Source organism: Bos javanicus, chromosome 25 (assembly GCF_032452875.1).
Source record: "Bos javanicus breed banteng chromosome 25, ARS-OSU_banteng_1.0, whole genome shotgun sequence".
NCBI lineage: Eukaryota > Metazoa > Chordata > Mammalia > Artiodactyla > Bovidae > Bos > Bos javanicus.
In genome coordinates, this window is record NC_083892.1 from 17,237,890 (window position 1) to 17,264,530 (window position 26,641).

A 26,641-nucleotide genomic window follows, 5' to 3' on the forward strand; every position below is an offset into this window, starting at 1 on the left:
TTTATCATGCTGGTTGATAGGCATGACTTAACTCAGTGAGTGCCCCTTGGAGATGTTTGCTCAAGCTGAGACTGATTCTGGCCTGATGGCCCCTTTGCCATTTCAGGGTTTGGTGCTCACCAGTCTTGGTTCCGGAACCAGTCTTGGTTCTGGTTAGCTTGTTCTCATTAACTTGTATACAGTCAGCGTTCAAATCTCTTTGGAAGATGTTTAATCTGAATTAACCATCATTTCATTCCCATTTCTGTTTTACTTTTTAATCTAGAGTGTGAACCGGTTGGCAATGGAAACAAGGAAAGTAATGAAGGGAAATCATTCTAGAAAGACTGCTGCATTTGTCCGGGTATGTTTCAAAGATAAGATTTACTTTGAACTCCAGTGGGCTGTTTCTTACACAAGTTTCTGAATTGTTCCTCCCAGAAAAAGATTAAGGGTGATTTAATATTGATTTTCCAGATTTTTCCTTACATATTCATGGACTGACCGATTTTCTTAATGTTTTCAAAAGAAACAATCAAAGGAGTCTGAATTTTGATATGCATTAGGGGCGGTGGTTGAGATGGATTTGCATTTTTGTACACCAGCTGAATTATATCTGGCTCGTGCCAGTAACTGGGAAGCCTAGGACTTTCTTTCCTCTTGTCAAGTTCCCAGCTTTGGAAGAAATTTGTTTCTTGAGTAAGCTGCTCAAAATTTTATCAAAATAATACATATCCATGCTTTAAAAATAAAATCATACTGAAAAAATTGTAGTGAAAATAAGCTTCCCAGCCCTGCCCTTTCTCACCATATACCTCTCTCCTCACAGTCTCTTTTTAGCAGTTTCTTCTTCAAATTACCAATTAATTCATTTTTAATTGGTTTTAAAAATGGTTTTAAATTTTGGTTTTAACAACTGCTTCTCTAAATGATCAATATTAGGTGTTATCTATTCACTTCCTGTGATGACAGATGAAGATTTATTTTTGTACACCATTACTGTCCTTGGTTGCACCTCCTGTTCCTCCCCAAAAGGGAAATACAGCAGAGGCAAGGGGGAGAAATTGGGGTTCATAATGGGGAGATGAATTAAGTGTTTTTACTTGAAAATATATGATGGATGAATATTAATCCACTGTTATGGCGTTGCCGCCTAACCTGCTGTTCGTCCCCTTTCTTCTAGGCCTGCGTTGCCTACTGCTTCATTACCATTCCCTCCCTGGTGGGGATCTTCACCCGCCTCAATCTCTACCTGCATTCTGGTCAGGTGGCTCTGGCCAACCAGTGCCTCTCCCAAGGTGAGCCCATCACTCACTCTCTTCTCTCAGACTCTCCCTGGCTCCTTAGGAAAGCTGACTCAGCAGTGTGTGAATGCGTGCAGAGAGCTTCCTTTAAGGAGGAAAGAAAAGAAAAAGTGATCAATAAGTGATGAATTTTTTCTTTAGTAGGAAGCACCTCGGACACATACACATTTATAGAGTCAGACAGATTACAGAGCCTGGGTTATTTCCTGTAAGGACCTTCCTACATCTGTCTCAGGCATGTCAGGTCAGGTGGCTCAGACATCCCTAGAGAGTTTTAGAACTTAGGCCTGTTCATTCACAGCAGATTCAAGATTATTTTTTGTTGTCAGAGTTTGAAATTCCAGAGATACAGGAGTAGCATCTAAGCAGTATGGAATGAATACTCTCTATAGTTTGCTGTTAGGGATAAAAATTCTGCCTAAAACCTGTTTCTGTAAGATGTACAGAGCTGTCCTGGAACCAGGATTGTGTGAGCAGTTTATTTGGGAGGTGAATCTAAGAAGTGTCAGGAGGGTGAGGTGAGGTGAGATGAGGGAGGGAAGGATGCCGGTGAAGGGTGTGCTGGTGGAGGGTTAGGGTTCATGGCAGCTGGGTCCTTCCCATCGGACCCTCAGTGTCACCAAAGTCTTCAAACATGATTGCTGTCTAAAAACCTTTTCAGACTCTGCTTGGTTTTATTCTCAACTCCTGGGTGTTCCAGTAGCCACTCAGCACCTTTGGGATCAAACCAAAGACACCAGACAAAGACACCAGACACCTGGCCTGAAGTCCCCACGTGATCTGCTGTACCTAGCAGCTGCCTTCTGTCCTTAGCTCAAACCATGCATTAGCTGCGCCGGCTTTTTTTCTGTCCTTTGAACATACTAAGCCATCTACCAGTTCAGAGCCTTTGCCCTTGCTGTTCCCTCTTTCTAGAATGATCATCCTCCCAGATATTTGCATTTTCTAAGATTACTGGGCCAGAGATGAGATGCGAAGCCTCGCCTCTTTTGGTGTCCTTTCCTGTCCACCCTCTCTAAAGTAACCCCACCTTCCCAATCATACTCCGTACCATCCTCCTCATGTCGTCATTGCACTTGCTGTCATCTGATGCTTTCTTACTGTGTGTATCTGTTTGCTTATTGTCTGGACGCTCCCTTCCCTCACGAGGACTGCAAATCCCATTCTTACTATGTGTATTTGTTTTCTTATTGTCTGGACACTCCCTTCCTCCACGAGGACTGCAAATCCCACAAGAGCCAGTATGTCCTTATTACTCGTCAGCAGATGCGGAACTTATTCCTAATGCCTGCTTTGGTAAGGATGATGGGTTTGCAGGAAACAAAACGAAAATTAACAGCTTCTGCCAATAACCCAGTGATGTGCAAAATGAAGGTTAGATTAAATTAATTAATTAGATTAAATTGATGTTCAGTTCAGTTCAGTTGCTCAGTCATGTCCGACTCTTTGCAACCCCATGAATCGCAGCACGCCAGGCCTCCCTGTCCATCACCAACTCCTGGAGTTCACCCAGACTCACGTACATTGAGTCAGTGACGCTATCCAGCCATCTCATCCTCTGTCTTCCCCTTCTCCTCCTGCCCTCAATCCATCCCAGCACCAGAGCCTTTTCCAATGAGTCAACTCTTCGCATGACGTGGCCAAAGTACTGGACTTTCAGCTTTAGCATCATTCCTTCCAAAGAAATCCCAAGGCTGATCTCCTTCAGAATGGACTGGTTGGATGTCCTTGCAGTCCAAGGGACTCTCAAGAGTCTTCTCCAACACCACAGTTCAAAAGCATCAATTCTTCGGCGCTCAGCTTTCTTGACTGTCCAACTCTCACATTCACACATGACCACTGGAAAACCATAGCCTTGACTAGACAGACCTTTGTTGGCAAAGTAATGTCTCTGCTGTTGAATATGCTATCTAGGTTGGTCATAACTTTCCTTCCAAGGAGTAAGCGTCTTTTAATTTCATGGCTGCAGTCACCATCTGCAGTGATTTTGGAGCCCCCAAAAATAAAGTCTGACACTGTTTCCACTGTTTCCCCATTTATTTCCCATGAAATGATGGGACTGGATGCCATGATGTTAGGAAAGTTTAAATCTTATGAACTGATGCCCTCTTAGAAAGGTCAAGAATAGTGTGTGGGGATCCCTGTGTGGGGGACCCCTGAGTTTGATGTCACCTGTAGCATTAGGAATGAGTTGTGAGCTGGAGATGCCAGAGCTGTGAGCTGCATGTGGAGGCCCCAGAAGCCTAGATCTTCTCCCAGCTTGATAAGCTCAGGGCCACGTCTTGAATGTTACAGATCCCAAACAAACTCAGCGCCCCTGTGTTAGAGCTCTGGCCTCCTCCTCTGCCTCCCCTGCACTTTAAACTGCTACAAGGTGAGGGGCAGGAATTCAGTGTCCACTTCATGCTTAATAATTTATCCAATGATTTTGCTCAAGTCTCTAAATGCTGTGGTGCTAAACCTTAAAAGCTTATTGTTGTTGTTCTGAAAGCCACATGTGGCAGTTGCTGGCCAAAATAAATAATATATTCAATTACTGAGAAGGGGAAGGCTAAATATAAATTAAGTGAAGCTTGTGGAAGTGGGCTGATTGGGTTTGTTTGCCTCCTTAAACATCCCCCCCACCCCAGCTGGTTATAAAACATCCCCTCCCCCTTATTCATTTTCTGGCCTTCCTTGATCCAGCCTCTGCTGTACCTTCTTTATCAGCTGCAGCTTTGCCAGGGCTGGCTCAGCCCAACAAGTAAACTCCAGTTGAACCCTGAGCCAAGCCAGCGTGAAGTGCTGACGAAGGCTTATTACAGGGAGGCCCGTTCTGGTCCTTTGGACACATTGATTCAGCATGTAGGCTGGATCATGCAGGGGGTTGGTCTAGGACCATCCATTGCTCCCAGATCTTTAGGAGAAATGAAGGACTTGCAAATCAGTTGTCCGTCACATCTTCTGACCCAGAGATGCCTGTTCACTGTCACTGGGGCTAGCTCCTTGTCCTTGTTAGTCAGTGATTCTTTCTGGAAGGTTATCACCAAGCCACAGCAAGAGTGAATTCTTTCCTGTCTATCTTGGTTCCTTTATCTTTACAGTTCCTCACCTCAGAAAGGAGGATGTTTTATAATGAAAGTATTATTGTTAAAGGTGGCTTCCCTGGTGGCTCAGTGGTAAAGGATCCACCTGCCAATGCAGGAGCCACGGGTTTGATCCCTGGGTTGGGAAGATCCCCTGGAGAAGGAAATGGCAACCTGCTCCAGTATTCTTGCCTGGAAGATCCCTTGGATAGAGAAGCCTGGTGGGCTACAGTCCATGGGGTCGCAAGAGTCGGACACAACTACTAAACAACAACAACAGATGTTAAAAGTGGGTCTTGAGAGAAGAGCATTTGTTTATCAGGGAAGGACTGTGGGGAAAGGAAGAAGGAATAGTTAGCGTTCAGGTAGAGGAGCCGGCCTGAGCAAAAGAAGGGATGTGTGGGATCATATGATGTATTAGGGATGAGGCCCTAATGACTGGTGAGTTTCAAACCTCCTGAGTGTGCTGGTCCCAGTCCTGATTCTGCTGCTTATGAGTTGTATGCTTTGGACTGATTGGCTGGATGGTGCCTTGGTTTCTCCATCTGTAAAGTGGAGATGATGGCGGTGGTTCCTGTGTTGGACTTTCTTTTTTTAATTCTTGGCTGTACTGGGTTTTCCTTGCTGTGCAAGGGCTTCTCTCTAGCTGCAGCTGTCAGGGGCTACTCTCTAGTTGCAGTGTGCATGCATCTCACTGCGGTGGCTTCTCCTGTTGCAGAGCAGGGGTGTAGGTGCGAGGGCTTCAGTGGTTGTGGTGTATGGGTTCAGTTGCCCCGTTGCATGTGGAATCTTTCTGGACCAGGGATCCAACCCATGTCCCCTGCATAGCAGTCAGACTCTTAATTAAAAAAAAAAAAATTATTTAGTTGATTTATTTGGCTGTGCCAGGTCTTACTTGTGGCATGCAGGATCTTTTGTCTCCGTTACAGCACCTGGGATCTTTAATTGAGGCATGGGGCCAGGGGTGGGGTGGGGGCGGGCCAATCTTCCTTTCCTAGGGTTTGAATCCAGGCCTCCTGCATTGGGAGCACAAAGTCTTAACCGCTGCACCACCAGGGAAGTCCCTGTGTAGATTAACTGAGAGAAAGTGCTTGGGCACTCGGTCCACTGGCACATGGTGGTGGTTCAGAAAGATTAACTTAGTGTAACCATCCCTCAAAAGATGAGAGTATGCTGTGGGGTTTAGGTGCTAACTGCATACAGTGCAGCTCTGCAGCTCCAGAATTCTGAAAGCCAGTTCTCATACTCAGAAGCTTGAGAAATCTGCAGGAAAGCTGTTCATTTCAAGACTGACCTGCTGAATTATCCTGAAAATAACAAATCTGCAGTTCCTCCAAAGATGAAACTTATAGTGAGAACAGTTAGAGTGAAATAGTGGTGAAAAGAATGATTTGTGTTCTTATCGTTAATAATAATGCTTTTTCCCTCCTATAGAATTCTCTCCCCCTCCTTTGTTTGAAAACATTTTTTCCTTCCAGTTTTTTTTTTTGAGATACGATTGACATACAGCACTGTGTAAGTTTAAGGTGTACAGCATAATGATTTGACTTAAATACAGCATGAACTGCTTACCACAGTAAGTTTAGTGAACACCTGTCAGCTCATATAAGTACAAAATTAAAGAAACTTTTAAAAGTATTTTTTCTTTGTGATGAGAACTCTTAAAATTTACTCTCTTAACAACTTTCATATATAACATACAGCAGTGTTAATTATATTTATCATGTTGTACAGTACATACGTAGTACTTACCTTATAACTGGACGTTTATTCCTTTTGACTGCCTTCATCCAGTTCCTCCTCCCCCCATCCCTCACTTCTGGTCACCCCAAAGCTGACCTACTTTTCTAGGAGTATTTTTGTTTTTGTTTTTTTTAAACTATAATTGACCTACAACACAGCATGTCGTTCAGTCACCAAGTCATGTCTGACTCTCTTTGACCCCATAAACTGTAGCACGTCAGGCTTCCCTGTCCTTCACTATCTCCCTGAGTTTGCTCAAACTCATGTCCATTGAGTCAGTGGTGCCATCTAACCATCTCATCCTCTGTCGCCCCCTTCTCCTCCTGCCCTCATTCTTGTCCAGCATCAGGGTCTTTTCCAATGATTCAGCACTTCGCATCAGGTGGCCGTAGTATTGGAGCTTCAGCTTCAGTCCTTCCAATGAATACTCAGGGTTGATTTCCTAACTTGCCATACACAGGTACTACATCGTAATTTGCCATATTCCCTACACTGTGTGTTTCATACCCTTGACTCATTTACTCTGCAGCTGAAAGATTGTACCTCTTTATCTCCCTCCCCTAATTTCTCTCTTCCCCTCTCCACACTCCTGTCTGGCAACCACTTGTTTGTTCTCTGTATCTTACTTTATTTCCATTTCATGTTTGTTCATTTGTTTTCTTTTTTAGATTCTACCTATGTCTTTCCTCCTCTCAATGCATCCGCCCTTAAAAATCTAACTTTGTTTTACTAATTTTTTTACGTCTTCATCTTGGAGAGCTGTGCTCACAAACCATGTCTTAAGCAAAAGCCCCAAACAAAGTTAGGTCAGATTCTTCTGTAAGACATACTATCCTCACACTATGCACTTTCCCTCATTGCACTTATCACTGTTGTTATTTAACAAATAAATATGTAAAGAATTGTACGCTTCCCTCCCCTGAAGAGTGTCAGCTCCACGAGGTCTCATCTTCCTTATTCCCTGTGCTGTGCCTGGCTCCTGGCACATTGCCTACTACATGGGCACTCAGTAAATGATGAAGGAATGAATGACACCACGTGGTAATACTGGTTGATAACTCTTTACAGTATTGATGAATGTAAAATGGTACCAAACCTTTTATGGTATGGACCTAACTCTTAAGCAACTCTGTTGTTCAGAAGAGTTTCGTCAAAGTCCTCTTGGTAGGTTTTAAATAATTCATTTTCCTATTCATAGAAAAAAGAAAACAAGGTAAGCTCAAACATATGCCGAGGCTCATAGACATGTTGAATGCAGCCATTGTGCTGGTTTGGTCCATGAGGAACATGGGGATGCACAGAGGAGAGGCTAAAGCCAGCTGTCATGCAGCCCACTGGCTACTGTGAATTGTAACTACTGATGGAGGAAGCCAGGGCAGTAGAATGGACGAGAAAATAATTTTGTATTTCTGCCTTTTGGAGATTAAGGAGTGGCTTGTAATGGAGAAAAATGATCTCTATCCACTTAACAAGTCTTTGGAGTTTATGCTTAAGGTCATATTTATTTGTTCTGTTGACAAACCATCTTCTGAAGAATGTGTTTGATGTGACTCTTTTCTCTAACTTAAGGCCACTCTGGTGATTATGGATGAAGTAGGTTAATTTTGCTGTAACAGTTCACAGGTGGGCAGATGGCATGAAGTTTGTCTGAATGCACATGATCCATCCACCTTAGGGGAGGTAAGGGCTGGGATGGAACCCACAGAAAAGACTAGGGTGTGCCCCCCACCCCTTAAGTTCACTCAGCTCCTTACAATTGTAAATGCCTGTGATTTGGTTCCTCCTGCTAGTAGTTCTTGGCCATTTTTCACATGCAAACCACTGTGCCAAGCTTTGTGCTGAAACAGGAATTCACTTAAAGAGACTTCATGCTCACAGGGGAGAGTGGGTCTGTTTACAGTTATTGCAGCACGTGATGAGTGTCATGCAAGATGTTCATAACATGTACCAGGGAATTTTAGAAATGACCCTTGACTTGGAAGAGGAATTAAAAAAGAGTTGGCATTGAAAAGTCTGGAAGGTAAGGGGGATCTGTAGATGTTGAAGTGAGGCAAGGGGGTGGGAGGAGGGCATTCTGGCCTAGGCAACAGCAAGAGCAGAGGCCTAGAGGCTGGAAAAATGGTGCCTCTGGAAGGACTAAGTGGGAGGTCAAGTTAGGAAGACTAGTTGTTGAGAGAACTGAATTCCAAGCAAAGCAGTTTAGTTTTATTCAATACATGTTATTTGCTGGGTGGCTGATCTTTTTACAAAAGAGGAAACTGAAGCTCAGAGGTGTGCATTTATTTATTTGTGGCTGCACTAGGTCTTTGCTGCACTTGGGCTTTCTCTAGTTGCAGAGCATGCAGGCTTTTCATTGCAGTGGTTTCTCTTGCGGTGGACATGGGCTTTAGTAGCTGAGCACATGGGCTCAGGAGCTGTGGCTCTCGGGCTCTAGAGCGCAGGCTCAGTAGTTGTGGTACATGGGCTTAGTTTCTTGGCAGCATGTGGGATCTTCACGGATCAGGGATTGAACTGCTGTCCCCTGCATTGCAAGGCAGATTCTCAACCATCGGACCACCAGGTAACCCCCTAATCCAGTGTTTTATTTCTAACCCTTGGTGTGTGTGGTTACTAGAGACCAGTGAGTATAGACTGAATAGATAACTTATTTAGGAGACAGTCAGAAGTAAGGTAGGGAATGCCTAATCCTTTCTGCTTAGGGAAACCCAAGCTTAATATCCACAGAAAGACCTTCACAGCCTCCTGTGAACTCATGCAGGGTTAGCAGTAAAGTGTGTTACCCCTGCAGGACCCAGAGATGTGAGTCAGGTGAAACATGGACTGAGTGTGCTTGACTTGGAGAGGCCTTTCCTATTGGAGATAGAAGAGAGAACTTACAGGCACCTCCTATGGTGCTGCCGAAACTGAGAAGTCATCTGTGTGTCTGGGTGGACTTTTCACATTAAGAGTCGACATTCTGCATAAACCAGGTGGCAAAGTCAAGGGTAAATTAATGCTTAATTGTTATCACTGACAATTTCATGTATAAGGTATTTAATTGTCCTTCGGCATTCATTATTTCTTTAAATTTTGCTCTTTACACATATCATCAAAGCAGTGGTCCTTAAATCCTCAAACTTAATTCCTGTAATGACAAGTTCTATTATAAAAACATAGTTTAGTAATAAATGGTATTGAATCTCTATAAATAACTTGCCTATGGATAATAACTGGGCCATTTGGACTATGAGGCTTTACCCAAAGACACCCCTATCACCTGGTGGTGGCACACCTTCATGGCAGACTGCCTTAGTCTGTTTGGGCTGCTGTAACAAAAATACCATGGACCAGGTGGCTTAATCAACAAACATTTGTTGCTCACAGCTCTGGAGACTGGAAGTCCAAGATCAGGCTACTGACTGATTCATTGTCTAGGGAGGACTTCCTGGTTCATAGACTGTGATCTCATTGTGTTCTTATGTGGCAGAAGGGAGGAAGGAACTTTCTGGGGTCCTTTTATAAGGGCACTAATCCCATTCATGAGGGCAACACCCTCATGACCTAATCACCTCCCAGAGTTCTACCTCCTGATACCATCACCTCAGTGTTTAGGATCTCAGCATATGAATTGGTGGGGGAGAAACATTTAGTCCCATAACACAGTGAGAGAGAGTAGACCATGCCCTGTTGTGGCATTTTATACGGTAGTTTCCACTGTATAGATATTGTCCAGTCCAAACCTAAACTTATCCAGAGATGGAAAATGCTGAAGACTGGTGAAAATGTTCAGCAGTGGAGCTGATAGGACTTGAGAGAGAGTGAACAGTTCTTGTAGCCTGAACCCTGCTTTAATAAGGTATACTCAAGGCACAGGAATCTTTCAACCACTCATGACATTTTTCCTTAAGAAATGTGATGTTTCCTTTCTTGACATTCCCTGGATTAGGACAGCTGTCCTTCTGAGTTGTCCAGGAGGGCATATGGTAGCTGAAGGTCTGGGAATGGAATGGGGTAGATTACTCTGAGGACTTGTTTAGGAGTTTATGACCCTGAAAAGTAGTAAAGATTTCCATTAGCACTGACTCACTGCACTGTTTAAAAAATAAAATGCCACCTCTGAAGGTGGCCTGCATTATCACTTCCTGATCCTCTCTTATGACTCAGGTACTGAGTTGTATTCTGTATTGACAATGCCAAGGACATAGAGGATGAACTTACTGTCAGAGATCGAAGTTAAACTTGAGTTTTATCATGTATGACATGTGTTTGAGGAGACTGTCCTGTATCCTGTTGAAAAATAGACAGCCTGTACTTTATTTTAAATCTTAATGATTTTTATTTTAATATTCCATGCTCATTTGAAAAAAATTCTGACAATACAGAATTGCAGATCTTAAAGAAAGTAAAAAGTCACCTGTTACTCTACTCTTTCTCCTCATTTCTGAAAAGTTCACTGTTTACAGTTTGTATATTTGTCTTGATTTTTTCCTTCTATATATCCATTTGAAAATGCCCTTTTATTCTCATATGCTCTCTGCCTCTGTCCTCTATTCTTCTCCCTATATGCTCTTCTCATCTGTCTATATTCTTATATAAACATGTAGTCCCACCAAGCCCTACCTTAGAAATGGGAATGTGACTTCCCCAATGTTTTTCAACTTGCTTTTTTTGCTGATCAATAAATTTTGGCCCCTGTCCTCACACCTTCTTCCTGCCCACCATGTTCATACATGTAGATTCACCCCATTCTTTGTAATGATTATTCAGTATTCTATTTCTTTTCTTTCTTTCTTTTTTTTTGGCAGAGCAGGGTGGGCTATACATTATTTCCCCAAACCTCGCTTCCGTTTTTTTCCCCCAAACTCCTATTGAAAAACATTTGAACTCTTTCTAGTTTTTTGCTCCTATAGACAGTGAGCAGCCTGCATCCTAACTGAGCATTTTGAAACTTTCTGACCATTTTCTGATTGACTGATACGTTCCTCTCTTAGAACCTGAAACCTTGTTCAGAGAGTCCTATGCAGAGCTTCAGTGCACAGAACAGATAGCAGTGGGGCTCCTCAGGTGGGCATGTGTGTGGGAGGCTGCTGGCCCCTCAGTTTCTGCAGGAGCTGGAAGATGCCTCAAAGCATAGGGTGAACAAAGCCTTTTCAAGCCTTGAGAAGAAATGAAGCTGTCTAGTGAGCACGCTGTAACTCCCTTTGTAGAGCAGAGAATCGCTGACTGTGGAGTGCAGTGCAGCACCCCGAGCCTTGGAGGCCCTGGAACCTGTGTGTCACCCTCAGCCTAGTGCCTGGCCTTACGCAGACGAAGTGGGTGGGCGACCCTCAGGGTGCGACCCTCAGGGTGCATCAGGAGTGCTAGAGTCCACAGTGATCCTTCCCCAGCTCTACCCTCAGCGTGCCCTGCTCGAGTAAAGAAGGAAGGGGCTACTCTTCAGAACGCCCTTTGACGTCCTGCCTGTCTACCTCACTGCCCCTTCTGTCGTGTACATTTCCGTGACTGAAGATTTTGTAATAAAATTGTATTGACTTTGCTAAAGAAAAATTATTTTTGGAAATCTATAAATAAAAATTCCAAAACAGTAACCTAGCAGTACATGAAAGATCCTGGTTTTCTTCGTTCTCAGCCAACACTCCTGGATAACACTTTGTAGTTTGGCATTATCTTGGAAATGGAAATGGCAACCCACTCCAGTATTCTTGCCTGGGAAATCCCATGGGCAGAGGAGCCTGGCAGGCTGTAGTCCATGGGATCACAAGGAATTGGACATGACTTAATGACTAAACACAAAAACAACAAAAATACATGTGTATATATACTTCTTTTCTTATAAAGATAGTATCACGCTATATACAGTTGTATAACATTTTTCTTTAATATATCATAGGTATAATGTATTATACTTCAAAACATACCAAAGTATTATTCTCTTTATTAATGATATCATTTCCACAGTGTGGCAGTGCAATAATTCTTTAACTAGTCACTTATGGTTGAATGGAGAAGGCAATGGCACCCCACTCCAGTATTCTTGCCTGGAAAATCCCACGGAAGGAGGAGCCTGGTAGGCTGCAGTCCATGGGGTCGCTAAGAGTCGGACGCGACTGAACGACTTCACTTTCACTTTTCACTTTCATGCACTGGAGAAGGAAATGGCAACCCACTCCAGTGTTCTTGCCTGGAGAATCCCAGGGATGGGGGAGCCTGGTGGGCTGCTGTCTATGGGATCGCACAGAGTCGGACACGACTGAAGTGACTTAGCAGTATGGTTGAATTGTTTTCAGTTTTTCTCCAGTCAAGCTAAATTGATGTAAAGAAACCTTCATGCATGGAGAACCGTTGACTCAGTTATTCTCAGTAGCAAGGCAGCATGGGTAATACAGGTAATCCCAACATACCTAGTTTACTAGTGCCTTCAGCTGAGCCCTTATTTTCAGCTTCTCCCAGGGTTTGCTAGTGGCAGATACTTTAGTGACCGTTCTGTAGTTTCAGTGGCTGTGTGTTTGGGTGTGTTTGATTTCTCCTCGTCCTGGTAGAGGGTTCTAGAATAACATCCTCCTTTGGTATTCTGCAGACCCTTTGACTCCCCAGGTTGGGAAACAAGAACTTGTAACTTCAAACAGAAAATCATCAAAAGTTCAATGCTAGGCCTCCCTGGGAAATAAGGAGGTAGCCTGCCCTGGCTGAATTTCATTGTTGCTTACTACTTCTATTTGCTTCTGACAGAATGTCTCCGGATTAAACCTTTCAGAATGTGCCATTTGCTGTTAGAAAGTCATATTCTGCATTTAGCTGAAGGATTTAGAACGATTTTTTTCAAACCCGTTGAATCATAAAATTCACCGGAGAAACTTGTTTCTTTAAAAAAAAAGATGAATCAAATGATCAGGATGGTAAATTTGATGTTGTGTGCTTTTTATCTCTTTAAAAAAAAAATGGAGGAAAAAAGGAAATGGACCAAATACCACTTTTTGGCTGTAAAAGAGAACAAAAATGTGCTTTATATAGATGAAGGATTAATCTCCAAGACTGTTACTAAGTAGTGGGTGAGGAGTTGCACAATGGTGTCTACTGTATGTTAACTCTGTAAAAAGAGGAAGAAAGAAAGAAAAAATAAAAGGAAAATGTATTTGTTTCTGTATACTTGGAAGCATACCCAAGCAGCAGATAACAGTCTTTGCCTTTGAGAAGGGAAACTGGATGGCCAGAGGCAGGAGTGAGAGGAGAATTACGTGACTCTGTCAGTTATTGAAAGATAAATATATATATATATATTTTTTTAACATAAGTATTTTTATTTTTATTTTTTTTTACTTTACAATATTGTATTGGTTTTGCCATACATCAGCATGAATCCGCCACGGGTGTACACATGTTCCCCATCCTGAACCCCCTTCTCATCTCCCTCCCCATACCATCCCTCTGGGTCAAGATTTTTTTTTTTTTTTTTTTTTTGGTTTCTTTTTTTTTTTTTCTTCCAATTTTATTTTATTTTTAAACTTTACATAATTGTATTAGTTTTGCCAAATATCAAAGTGAATCCGCCACAGGTATACATGTGTTCCCCATCCCGAACCCTCCTCCCTCCTCCCTCCCCATACCATCCCTCTGGGCCATCCCAGTGCACCAGCCCCAAGCATCCAGCGTCATGCATCGAACCTGGACTGGCAACTCGTTTCCTACATGATATTTTACATGTTTCATTGCCATTCTCCCACATCTTCCCACCCTCTCCCTCTCCCACAGAGTCTATAAGACTGTTCTATACATCAGTGTCTCTTTTGCTGTCTCGTACACCGGGTTATTGTTACCATCTTTCTAAATTCCATATATATGCGTTAGTATACTGTATTTATGTTTTTCCTTCTGGCTTACTTCACTCTGTATAATAGGCTCCAGTTTCATCCACCTCATTAGAACTGATTCAAATGTATTCTTTTTAATGGCTGAGTAATACTCCATTGTGTATATGTACCACAGCTTTCTTATCCATTCATCTGCTGATGGACATCTAGGTTGCTTCCACGTCTTGGCTATTATAAACAGTGCTGCGATGAACATTGGGGTACACGTGTCTCTTTCCCTTCTGGTTTCCTCAGTGTGTATGCCCAGCAGTGGGGTTGCTGGATCATAAGGCAGTTCTATTTCCAGTTTTTTAAGGAATCTCCACACTGTTCTCCATAGTGGCTGTACTAGTTTGCATTCCCACCAACAGTGTAAGAGGGTTCCCTTTTCTCCACACCCTCTCCAGCATTTATTATTTGTAGACTTTTGGATCGCAGCCATTCTGACTGGTGTGAAATGGTACCTCATAGTGGTTTTGATTTGCATTTCTCTGATAATGAGTGATGTTGAGCATCTTTTGAAAGATAAATATATATATTTTAAGTTAGGTTTCTGAGTCTCTGTCTTGGATGGTCTGATTTAATATCATACATTTAAGGTGGAGCCTGGGAACCCATATATGTATTTTAAATAATAGCTTTATTGAGAATTGATTCATGTAGCATAAAATCCATCCTCTTAAGGTGTACAATTCAATAGTTTTTAGTATATTTGGAATTTTGTGATCATGGTCATTAATTCCAGAACATTTCCATCTCCCCAAAAGAAAACCCCAAATCCATTAAGCAGTTATTCCCCACTCTGCCAACCACCAGTCTTCTTTTTGTTTTGATGGATTTGCTCATTCCAGTCATTTCATATAGAGTCGTACAATGCAGATCTTTTATGACTAGCTCCATTCATTTAGCATAATGATTTTCAAGAGTCATTCACATGGTAACGTGTGTGTCCGTATATATGCAGCATCCATGTAGAACTGGAGGAGCCACCAAATTATTTTGCAATATGGCTTTACCATGTTCCATTCCCCTCAGATTGCAGATGGTTGTTTGGGGGCCTGGGAGCTGTATTTTTTTTTTCTTACAAGGATCTTGTAAGGATTCTTATGGGATTTTTTCTTACAAGGATTCTTATGATCAAGCGGTTTTGGAAAACACCGTCTCTGAGAGTAGCACGGTCCCTCTTACTGCGACTGCTGGGATGGTGGCTGTGTTTCTCCTCCACCAGTGCCCCGCAGTGCTTGAAGGACATGCTGGTTACTGTGCAGGGAACAGCAGCAGAATGCCTGTCTGCAGAGCAGTCAGCACCTCAAGAAAAAGGATCTCAAACAGAGTGAACTCGGGTGAGATCAACCAGGCCTGAGTCTATTTTTTTCTTTGTTTTAATTTTTTTTTTTTTTGAAGATGAAATATGGAAAAGAAATCTAGGTATCCCTTGAAACCTCAGAAGATTCAGATGGAGGAAGGCATAGCATGGCGAAGCCAGTGCATCTATTGGGTTGGCCAAAAAGCCTGTTCAGGTTTTTCTGTAAGATCTTATGGAAAAACCTGAATGAACCTTTTGGCCAACCCAATACATGCTTTTTCTTCCCCCAGTGGAACAAGGGTAATAATAGTCTTTATGAATTGGAATCTGATTTCTCCTTTTCCTAGAGGTCTTTAAAAATTTTTTTTAACCCATTTAATCTGTAATTGTCTTCTCTGACTTTTAATAGCCACAATGAGTCAAGTGTTACTATGTGCTGTAGGTTATATAGAAATAGAGGTATAATGTTGTATACATGAAAAACTCACATAATGTTATAAACAAACTTCAGTTTTTTAAATGTTATGTTATGATTATTCTGAACTCTAAACTATGAGAAGAAAACTGTTTTTATACACACTAGAATGGCACCCCACTGCAGTACTCTTGCCTGGAAAATCCCATGGACAGAGGAGCCTGGAAGGCTGCAGTCCATGGGGTCGCTGAGGGTTGGATACGACTGAGCGACTTCACTTTCACTTTTCACTTTCATGCATTGGAGAAGGAAATGGCAGCCCACTTAGGTGTTCTTGCCTGGGGAATCGCAGGGACAGGGGAGCCTGGTGGGCTGCCGTCTATGGGCTTGCACAGAGTCAGACACGACTGAAGTGACTTAGCAGCAGCAGCAGCAGCATTTGAGTTCTAATTACTAAGACAAAATTAAGAAGTCTCCTAGACAAGACTATATATGGGGCAAGTCTTCTGAGGTTAGACATCTGCTTTGGAGCATTTCCCGCCTCAACCCTTAAGTAAGTATTTCTTGTAGCTCCCTCCTCTGGATGGGGCTTCAGTGGGGCGACTGTGAGGAGCAGAGCACTCAGCACATAGTGGCCCCCTCCTTAATGAGTCATAATAAGGGGCACTTTTCTCAGGGCCACTTGGTAACAAGCACATAAATAGAATAAATAGTCTTTCAAGTTGTTCTGAGCAGAATTTTAGTTCCTGCCAAGAGAAGCTCTTCACCTTGTTTTCTAATGGACTTAATGTCCTCACTGGAAAGCGGTGCCTGTGGAGCCAGGAGGAAAATGCCAGACGTGGTTGAGTCCGGACCTACCTGTGCTCTCAGGGCGGGGGCAGGGGTAATGTCAAGAGCAGGCTCAGCTCTTTTTTTAAATTTTTTTATTGTAGTTAAGTTTACACAACATGAAACTTACCATTGTAACCATTTTTGAGTGTACAGTTCAGTGGCTTTAAGTACATTCACAACCCTATGCAACCATCACCACTGTCTGTTCCCAGAACTATTTCATCATCCCAAAGAGAATGAAACTCTGTACCCGTTAAGTGATAATGTTCCCTCCTTCCCATTCTTTATCTCTCAGAATTTGACCACTCTGAATACTTCATACAAGTGAAATCAGATACTGTTCGTCCTTTGGTCTGACCTATTTCATTTCATTTCATTTCAGTTCAGTCACTCAGTTGTGTCCTACTCTTGGTGACCCCATGGACTGCAGCATGCCTGTCCATCACCAACTCCTGGAACTTGCTCAAAGTCACGTCCATTGAGTCAGTAATGCCATCCAACCATCTCATCCTCTGCCGTCCCCTTCTCCTCCTGCCCTCAATCTTTCCCACCATCAGGGTCTTTTCTAATGAGTCGGTTCTTCACATCAGGTGGCCAAAGTATTGGAGCTTCAGCTTCAGCATCAGCCCTTCCAATGAATATTCAGGACTGATTTTTTTAGGATTGACTTGTTTGAACTCCTTGCTGCCCAAGGAACTCTCAAGAGTCTTCTCTAACACCACAATTCAAAAGCATCCATTCTTCGGCACTCAGCTTTCTTTATTGTCCAACTCTCACATCCATATATGACTACTGGAAACACCATTGCCTTGACTAGACAGACCTTTGTTGGCAAAGTAATGTCCCTGCCTTTTAGTATGCTGTCTAGGTTTGTCATAGCTTTTCTTCCAAGGAGGAAGTGTCTTTTAATTTCAGGGCTGCAGTCACCATCTGCAGTGATTTTGGAGCCCCCCAAAATAAAGTCTGTCACTCTTTCCATTGATTCCACATCTATTTGCTATGAAGCGATGGGACTGGATGCCATGATCATAGATTTTTGAATGTTGAGTTTGAAGCCAGCTGTTTCACTCTCCTCTTTCACTTTCATCAAGAGGCTCTTTAGTTCCTCTTCACTTTCTGCCATAAGGGTGGTGTCATCTGCATATCTGAGGTTTTTGACATTTCTCCCAGCAATCTTGATTCCAGCTTGTGCTTCATCCAGCCTGGCATTTCTCATGATGTACTCTACATATAAGTTAAATAAGCAGGGTGACAATATACAGCCTTGACATACTCCTTTCCCAATTTGGAACATTTTCAAACTTTGTCCATACTTCTAGCACATGTAAGAATTTCCTTCCTTCCTAAGGCCTTGTAATACCCCTTTGTGTATATGTACCATGTTTTGTTGGGCTTCTGATGTGACACTAGTGATAAAGAACCTGCCAGCCAGCGCCAGAAACATAAAGGGACTCGGGTTCTATACCTGAATCGGAAAGATCCCCTGGAGGAGGACTTGGCAACCCTCTCCAGTGTTCTTGCCTGGAGAGTCCCATGGACAGAGGAGCCTGGCAGGCTACATACAGTATGTAGGGTTGTGAAGCGTCGGACATGACTGAAGTGACTTAGCATGCACACACATGTACTGTGTTTTGTTTATGTGTTCATTGGGTTGTTTCCACCTTTTGACTCTTGTGAATATTGCTGCTGTGAGCATTCATGTATAAATATCTGTTTGAGTCCCTGCTTTTATTTCTTTGGGGTAGACCCCTAGAAGTGGCATTGCTAGTAGATGGTAATTCTATGTTTACCTTTTTGAGGAATCACCAGGCTGTCTTCCACAGCAACTGCACCAGTTTAGATTCCCACCAGCAGTACATAAGAAACTTCAGTTTCTTTGCTAACACTTGTTATTTCCTGGCTTTTGTTTCTGTTTTTTTTGTTGTAGTGGGCATGCTCATGGGTGTGAGATGATATTTCACTGTGTTTTTGATTAGCAGTTCTCGTGATGAATGATTTGAGCATCTTTTCATATGCTTGATGACCATTTGTGTATTTTCTTTGGAAAAAAATGTCTATTCAGGGTAACCTTCAGTCAGGTAACTTGTTTTCTCATTGTTGTAGAATTTCTTTTTGTGTTCTGGGTGTAATTAACTCTTTATGACAGCTAGCATTTGCAGACTTGTGTTTCTGTTAAAAAACGCAAATCTGATTGTATTGCTCAGTGTTAGTGCTAGTGATGGCCTTTAAATTCTGCTCAGCTCAGTCTTTTACCATCCATGGGTTACTTTTACCTGGCCACTCACTTTTTGAGCTTGGCTTGTTATCTGGGTGTGGAAATAATTGTACCTTCCCCATAGGCCTGCTTGAGGACTGAGAATGTAAGTTGCCTTAAGACACAGCCTAGGAGTTCCTCTGGTTTCCATGAATAGTGGCACTTACTACTGTCTGGAGGCCAAGGCAGAAGATCCTCCAGCTTCTGACTCTTTCTGGGAGGTTCATCTACCAGAACCACTATATTAGGATGAGATCAGCTGCTCTGCGTCCCCCTTAGAGCAGAGCACAGAGCAGGTTCCCAGCGGATCGGTGTTAATGAGTGTGATCACGTTGGGCTCACCACCACACTGCATGTTGTCAACTCTTGACCCTCTGAATTGATGAGCATGCTAGGGTACCACTGCAGGGTCCCAGAAGCAGCCTGGGAGGCAAGTTTCTGGAGCAGAGGGAACTTCAGGTAGTAAACCTGGTGTCTTTCCATATTGTGATTTTTTTCCCCCCTTTGGAAGAAGGAAGAGAAGGCAAAACCCCACTCTCCAGCTTCAGACGCAGACTCTTCTCATTAAGGGCTGGCCTCTGTCCCCGGCCAGCCTGGGCGTCTGTTGTTGCATCTGCCCCTCTGCTGCGCTGGCTGGGCTCCAGTTTGAACTCGGGGTGCTGCTGGCCAGAGAGCTGTTCTCTCTGCATCACTGCAGGCCCTTTCAGAGTGGAAGTGTATTTGGACCATGCACACGTTTGATCTTGTCGGGTAGTTTAAAATTTCATTTGTCGGGTCAGTGTTCTGTCTGCTTTGACCCTGAGGCTCTTTCTCATGGTTAATACTCTGGCAGTTCTAGAAGGAACTCTCTCTCTCCCTCTCCATCTCACCGCCCCCCTCACCTCCAATCCTCCCCCTTCACCCCCTTCCTCCCCCTCTGTGTCCTCCTGTTGCTCCCTCTTTCTCAGCACCCCACTTCCTCTTCATCCCTCCTCCTCTCTTCCCCCATCCTCTTCCTTCCTCTCACCCTTGGAGGTCTTCTTGGTTTATAGACTATTACATATTTCTTAAAATGCCTTCATTTTCCAGATGATTCCCTGGAACTGTCACCTAATCAGAAGTCTTGAAAGCTATATGCGCGTGTGTGCACGCACACACACTTTGCTTCAGACATTTCCATTGTTATTTCCTCAACAAATACAGTGTGCATTAGAGTAGATTCAGACAAACCAGAGCTTGACCTGGGTTCCACCAGCGCGGCTGGACCCTCCTGCATGCACTGGCTCTGTCATAGGACCAGGCACGTCTCGTTCTGCAGCTGTGGAGTGGGCCCTCGGACAGCACTGTCCTCCTGGGCTGGACAGGAGGGTTGACCGAGCCAGTTCAGATGAAGCCTTCAATCCCTACAACTGACTTCTGTACTCTCTGTGATAATTTGCTGTGTACTTTTTTTGCTTACTATCTAAAGCCAGTTTGACTGAAATTCTTGGAGCCAAATTGCTCCAAGAAAGAAGGAGGAGAAGAGAAGAGCTGGGAGGCAGCAGCAGCGCCTCTAACCCAAATGTTCCACTGAGTCAGTCACGGTGCAGAAACCCTCTTCGAAGACCCGCCAGCTGTCTTGGGCCCTCGGTGTGGCCTGACTTCCACATACCTCTCTCAGGCTTGGCTTCTGGGCCGTGTGAAGAAGAAAGCAGACCCTGAATTTTTCGACATTCTCATATGTGGACTTCTCTTCTGTCTTGCAGCTGATGCCTTTTTCAAAGCCGCCATAAGCCTCGTTCCAGAAGTTCCCAAGATGATTAATATTGATGGAAAGATGCGGCCCTCAGAATCATTCCTTCTGGAATTCCTCTGCAATTTCTTTTCTACATTATTAATAGTTCCGGTACGTTTCCCCAGAAGACCTGTAGGTGATGTCTTTCTTTGACCTGTTTTATATACATTCTTTGCCCTAGAAGTGCAGGGATGTTCTATCTATATCTTTGTTGGTTTTGTAGTCAGATATTTGAATTTCTCAATGCATTTCTATTCATCTATGTCCAGGGTGTATAGTCAAGGCTCTCTATATGGCGAAAGAGGTACTACTTGTTCAGGGCTCGAGCCGCTGGATGAACAAAACACCCAGGGTGAAATCCCTTCCTTCCAGCTCTGCAGTGTCAGGTGATTCTGTAACATCACCAGGCTGCAGTTTCCTCATTTACAAAATGGGCATAATAATAGCATCTACATGTCTAGGTTGAGGTGAGGATTAAGTGAGCAAATATACGTAGGTGGTTACAACAGTGCCTTGTGCTGTGCTTAGTCACTCCGTCATGTCCAACTCTTCATGACCTCATGGACTGCAGCCGGCCAGGCCTCTCTGTCCATGGGGATACTCCAGGCAAGAATGCTGGAGTGGGTTGCCATCTCCCTTCTCCGTCAGTGCCTTTGTACACAGTAAGCACTTGAAGAGGTAATGGTGATGTTATTTTGATGGCAAAGACCAGAATACACAACAAGATAGTGAAAGTCAAAGGGCTATTGTTGGAAGATGCTGGGGTTTCTTGTGGAATATAGGGAATGAGTAGTCAGATTTGGGCTGGAAGGAATCAGGGGCACTCCCAGGATCCAGCATTAGGGCCCTCACCCTAGTTGGGGTTCTTAACTTGGGGTCTGCCTAACCCATGGGGATCTGGCAGAGCAACCACGAATTCAGATGAAAAAAAAACCCTTTCTTTTTACAAACCTCAGTGAAATTTAGCCTTTCACTTCATTACAAATCACAGGCAATGAACCACAGTACTAGTTGTAGTAACTGGGACTTTGTCACCAAAGTAATCAGCAGTATGTTCACATAACATTTCAGGTGTGAGAGATATTTTAGAGGACTATCTACATGTTTCCTTCCTTTACAAGTGCAATAGTTATTAGGCCCATTGGCTAGGTCTGTTATTTAAATGTATTCACCAAGAAGTAATAGATTACAGTATAACAGATACGTTGAAAAAATATTTTGACAACTGTATTTTAGCATAATTGATTTCCTTTGTGGTCTTATGTATTTTATTTTCTGCTTTAGAAATAGAACTCTGAGTTGTGTGTAGGCTTCACCAGGTCATAAAAAGTCCAGGCACAAAATGGGTTGGCTCATGGTGAAGCCAAATGTGTGTAGGAACCACGGATGCCCATCCCCACTTCCGTACTGAGAGTCTCACTCCCTAGGTAAGATTGGCCCTGGAATCAGCATGTTTGAAAGCTTCCTTGAGTCAAGTATAGGTGGTCCTAGGACCACACTTTAAGAAATGTCCCTCTGGTCTCAGGCCATGAACCATTCAGCTCCCACAGGTATGGAGTTACTTTGGGGTGATGAAAATGTTCTAAAATTGTGATGATGATTGTGAATATATGAACTCTGAATATACGAACAACCAACGAATTGTGCATTTTACGTGGGTGAATTGTTGGATGTGTGAATCATCTCAGTGACGTTGAGAGAACAAAAACTGAGTTGCTCCCAACTTTCCAAGTTCAAATCCCAAATTCTCTGAAGAGAGCCTGGGATGTTCGGGAGGCAGGCTTGGTGCTCCACTTCAGTGTGTTCTGGTATTCTTCTTAGTAGTTTATAATCAATCTCTCTCGTTTTCTGATAGTCTAGTTATTTATCAGGTGATAAAATCAGGGTTTCTAATGAAGAAGTGGATCAGTGTCACTGTTTACTGATTAATTGGCTTGCCTTTTCCTTCTGCATATGGGGTTTTCTCTGTTAAAAATCACTGGAGCCTTGTGCTTGGAGTCAGAAACTTGCGTTAGTCCTGAGCCAGTGACCAAACAACCTTGTGGCCTTGAGAAAGTTTTGTAGCTTTCAGAGTCTCCATTGTCACCTTTCTAAAACATCATCCAGATACACACCTAGCAGAGCTGCTTGAGGGTCGACTGAAAAGATCGCTGTGAAAGTGCTTCATGAACCGGACGCTTGGTCCCTGGGATCACAAGCTGATGACCAGTGGGTGGAATCTAGCCTGGAGACACACTTGTTGGCTGCATCATGATGGAAAACATTTGGAACGAATTACCCCCATTTAAAATTTGTAGATCACAGAGAAACCCAGATTTCCAGTTCCTTGAGAAAAAATCAGGTCCAGCCCTGAGGCCTGCATTCCCCGCCTGGCCAGTTGTCCTCAGCTGGAGAGCAGCTGCCTGTCCTAGGGGGGCACATGTACTCTGTCCAGGTCCCTGGGCGCCTCTGGGTCCATTAAATCCTTTTCTGTTGCTTACCTGTTCCCTTAGGCATTCAGGTAACCCCACCCCTGCCAGACTTCATTGTTCCTGATAGTGCTCTGGCTTTTGCCAGGATTTCTCAAGCTGTTAAGATGGGTCTAGCCACAGTTCAGGACTTCTTACTAGGTGCTCCGTCCCATGCTAGCTCCCTTTGTCAATACACAGTCTCTAGGATCCTGCAAAGCAGGACCTGGGAGGCTTGCCTGGGGTTGCACCGCTGGTGAGAAGCAGAGCTGGGAAGTCTGTGCTACCCCAGCCTGAAACATTCGCAGGAGGCTTTATTGCTCAAGATAGTTGGGACTTTACAACCCTACATCCCTCCTATGGGACACAGTGTAGTAACTACTGGCTGGCTCTCCGGGTGCCATGAGATGTTAAGTCTAAAGAGCCAAGGTTGAGTGCTCACCCAGCTCAGAGGCCAGAGGCTGTGTGCGAGCCCCACTGTGGTCAGTAGGTTCAGCAGTAGACGATTCCCGTATCCCTCTTTTACCTGGTTCACATTGCTACCTTTCTTGTCATATCTTTTATAATTTTACTTTTAAAATTTAATTCTTTCATTGTAAGGACACTTACCATATCTGCCCTCTTAACACATTTTTAAGTGTATGACATAACTGTTGACTCAAGGCCCAACGCTGTACAGCAGATCCCTACAGCTTATTCATCTTCCTTAATGGAACCTTTAAACTCATTGATTAGTGACTCCCTGTTTTCCTCCCCCTCCAGCCCTTGAATTCCACTCTTTGAAAGCACTGTTCTAGATGCCTTATGTAAGTGGAATCATAGTGTATTTGTCTTTCTGGCCTATTTAACTCACCATAATATCCTCAAGGTTCATCCATGTTGTCATATATGATGGCATTTCCTTCTTTTTTATACAGCTGAGTAACAGTCTGTTGTATGTGTATGGCACATTTTCTTTATCCATTTATCTGTCAGTGGACATTTTGTTTGTTTCTACCTCTTGGCTGTTGTGACGGCGCTACAGTGAACATGAGAGCAGTAGTATCTCTTTGAGATATTAGTGATTTCAAACGTTTTGAATAAGTACCCAGAGGAGGGACCTGCTGCATTACATCACAGTTCCACTTGTAATCTTTGAGGTACCTGTGTACTGCTTTCTGCAATGGCTACACCATTTTGCATTCCCACTCCAGAGCACAAGACTTTTTTAAAGAATGGGTTTGAAAAGTTTTGACTCATTTTATTTGTTTAGAAAAAAAAAGTGGATGCCATTTTTAGGCCAAATAAAATAACGGGTCCACTTTATTCATTCTTACGAATACAGAGGTGAACATTCCCCCAGGACAGCCGTCTCTCCTTAGCAAGCAGCCCCACTCTTGGAGCATTCTGAAGCATTCTGCTCTGGTATTAGCAGTGGTCAGCTTCTTGGTAGACTGCAGAACAGTTTTCTCCATAATCTTGAACTAACATATTTCTTTTAACAACATTTGGTAGGACAAGGAAACTAGAATGAATTGAACAAGTTTGGTGTGAACCACTGCAGATGCCTAATTTTGATTCAGTTGAAATTTGTAGGCAATGGAAATGTTCTCCCTCAGTTTTCTGGCACTGATCACCAGGACACAGCAGGGAAATGTCTTCTCTCCTTCTTATCTTAGTGAAAAGGTCCAGCCGTCAGCATAACATGGTATCCAGATGCAAAGCTTCATTCATTCCGTCTACCCTGCAAATATTTGTTGATCTGGGAATGGAGGAGTGAACAGAAATGTATGCTTCCATGCAAGGAGACAGACTCCAAGCAAATCAATACTTAACTCCAGTTGTATAAAGTGTCATAAAGAACTACAGGCACTTCCGAGAGCCTCAAATTTTGAAGGGAAGTGGGTCAGGGAAGTGCCCTGAGAATGTGTGATTTGAGCTGAGCTCAGAGGAAGACTGGTAGTTCTCTTAAGTGCGGGGGGTGTGGTGACATTCGGGGTGGAGGCAACAGCATGGGTAAGGCCTTGAGGGGGGCAGGGGCACCCAGCAGCACTGGACTGGAAGCGAGCCAAGGTGATGAGAGGCTAGCGGGTCATGAGCTGGCAGGACAGGTGGGCTGGCAGCAGTGAGGCCAGGGAGCGCCACCGACCCCAGACTCACCCACAGCTTTCCGTCTCCACGGTCATCTGTTTCCTGCCCTCCACTTGCTCTGTGGCTCTCCGCCCCCACCCCACCAATGCTCCACTTCTCTTTCCTGCACTTTCTCCCAGCCCCTCTGTGTTCTGGCTCCTTTTGTAAAGGACTTAAATATTTATCACACAGAGAGCCAGCCAGCAGTTCACCAGTATTCACTCCAAACAGCCCTATAATTATCCTCCTCTCACAGAAGCACACCCTGGCACAGAGAGGTCAAGTGACTTGCCCAGGGTCACCAGCCAGTGAGTGGCCAAGATAGAATTCAAAGCCAGGATGTGTATGCTCGGTGCTGTCTTCGCTGCCCCTCAGCTTTCCTGGGAAGTTAGTTGTTTCCAGGGTATTCTTTCTCCCAAACAGTGATGTTTAATAGAAGGATTCCCGCAGACCAAGGACCCAGAGGGACACTGCAAATGGTGGGAGCCAGGCCCCCTTTCCTCCAGCTGAGAGAGAGAGGGCTGCCCTCCCAGGTGCCCCTTGGGAGCCACCTCCTGGGCGTTTGCTTGCTGCCAGGGAGGCGCCCTTGGCAGAGACCCCGGGAAAACCTTTTCCCACTTGGATTGCCTACTGAATCCAGGATCTTTTCTTATTTTCTTTTTTAAATCTGTATTTGCCTTGCTTCAGTTGCTGGCACTGATACAATTTCTTTTGAAAATGTTACAACCACTGAAGCATGGCTGTCATGTGGAAAATGTTTTCCTTGTAGAGAAGGTTGGAAATAATCTGTCTCTTCGGTTTAAAGCTCGCGGGAACGGCTTCCTACAAACCTTCACGTCTCCGTTACCCCTTTTTCCACCTTTTTGAAGGTGTGTCGAATGCTCTCTCACGATAGTTATGGCAGTTTGTATTGAAAGTTACTGGACCATTCACACTGTTGTCTCTTTCCAGGGCAGATCCTGAAATAAAATATATTTTGAGCATCCACATAGCGGAACAAAATAGCCTAGTTAGAAACAGCTGCTAGCAAAGAAAGGCAGTAGTAAGCTGCCAGCTGAGCCTGACTCTGGCAATGGAAGGCGGACCACAGCATGGGCAATTTTACTGTGTATCGTTTGAGGCATTCAGATGTTGGAGCATGATGTGTCTTCTTTTGTGCCGATACCGTAACAGCAATTCCTGTAGATGTTATCAGCAGTACAAATCATCTCACGCCCCTCTACCCTCATTCTTACCCACTGGAAGCATTTCTGCTGTGAATCCACACTTAGGATTACGAAGCCATGAACTCCCACCCACCTTGGTTATCACACTTCTACCCCAGGCCTGAATTTAAGAGAGCCGACTAAGTGCATGCCTTTCCCCAACTAGCCCGCTCCATAAAGTCTAGTTGATGCCTAAGTCATCTGTAGAGAGGCATTATATAGAGTATTAGCACTTAGGAATGTCCGCTCTGGAGCCAGACTCCCAGGGCTCAAATCCTGGTTCCCCCATGTCCCAGCAGTGTGGCTGATTTCCCATCTGTGAAATGGGGTGGGGGGTGGTCATAAAAGTATCTTTCTGAAACAGAGAAAAGCTATGGTAGCCATGATAGCTACCATAAAAGTTA

At 43.8% G+C, this 26,641-nt stretch overlaps 1 protein-coding gene across 4 annotated transcripts in view; it reads left to right on the forward strand.

Moving 5' to 3' along the window:
* Positions 1–26,641, forward strand: part of VPS35L (VPS35 endosomal protein sorting factor like) — a 138,978-nt gene that overhangs the window by 95,728 nt on the left and 16,609 nt on the right. For all 4 annotated transcript variants that reach the window (XM_061401291.1, XM_061401289.1, XM_061401292.1 and 1 more), the window contains exons 25-27: positions 266–343; positions 1,163–1,277; positions 20,448–20,587. In XM_061401291.1, the coding sequence (XP_061257275.1) occupies positions 266–343; positions 1,163–1,277; positions 20,448–20,587 (333 nt within the window). The remainder of the gene's footprint in view (positions 1–265; positions 344–1,162; positions 1,278–20,447; positions 20,588–26,641) is intronic.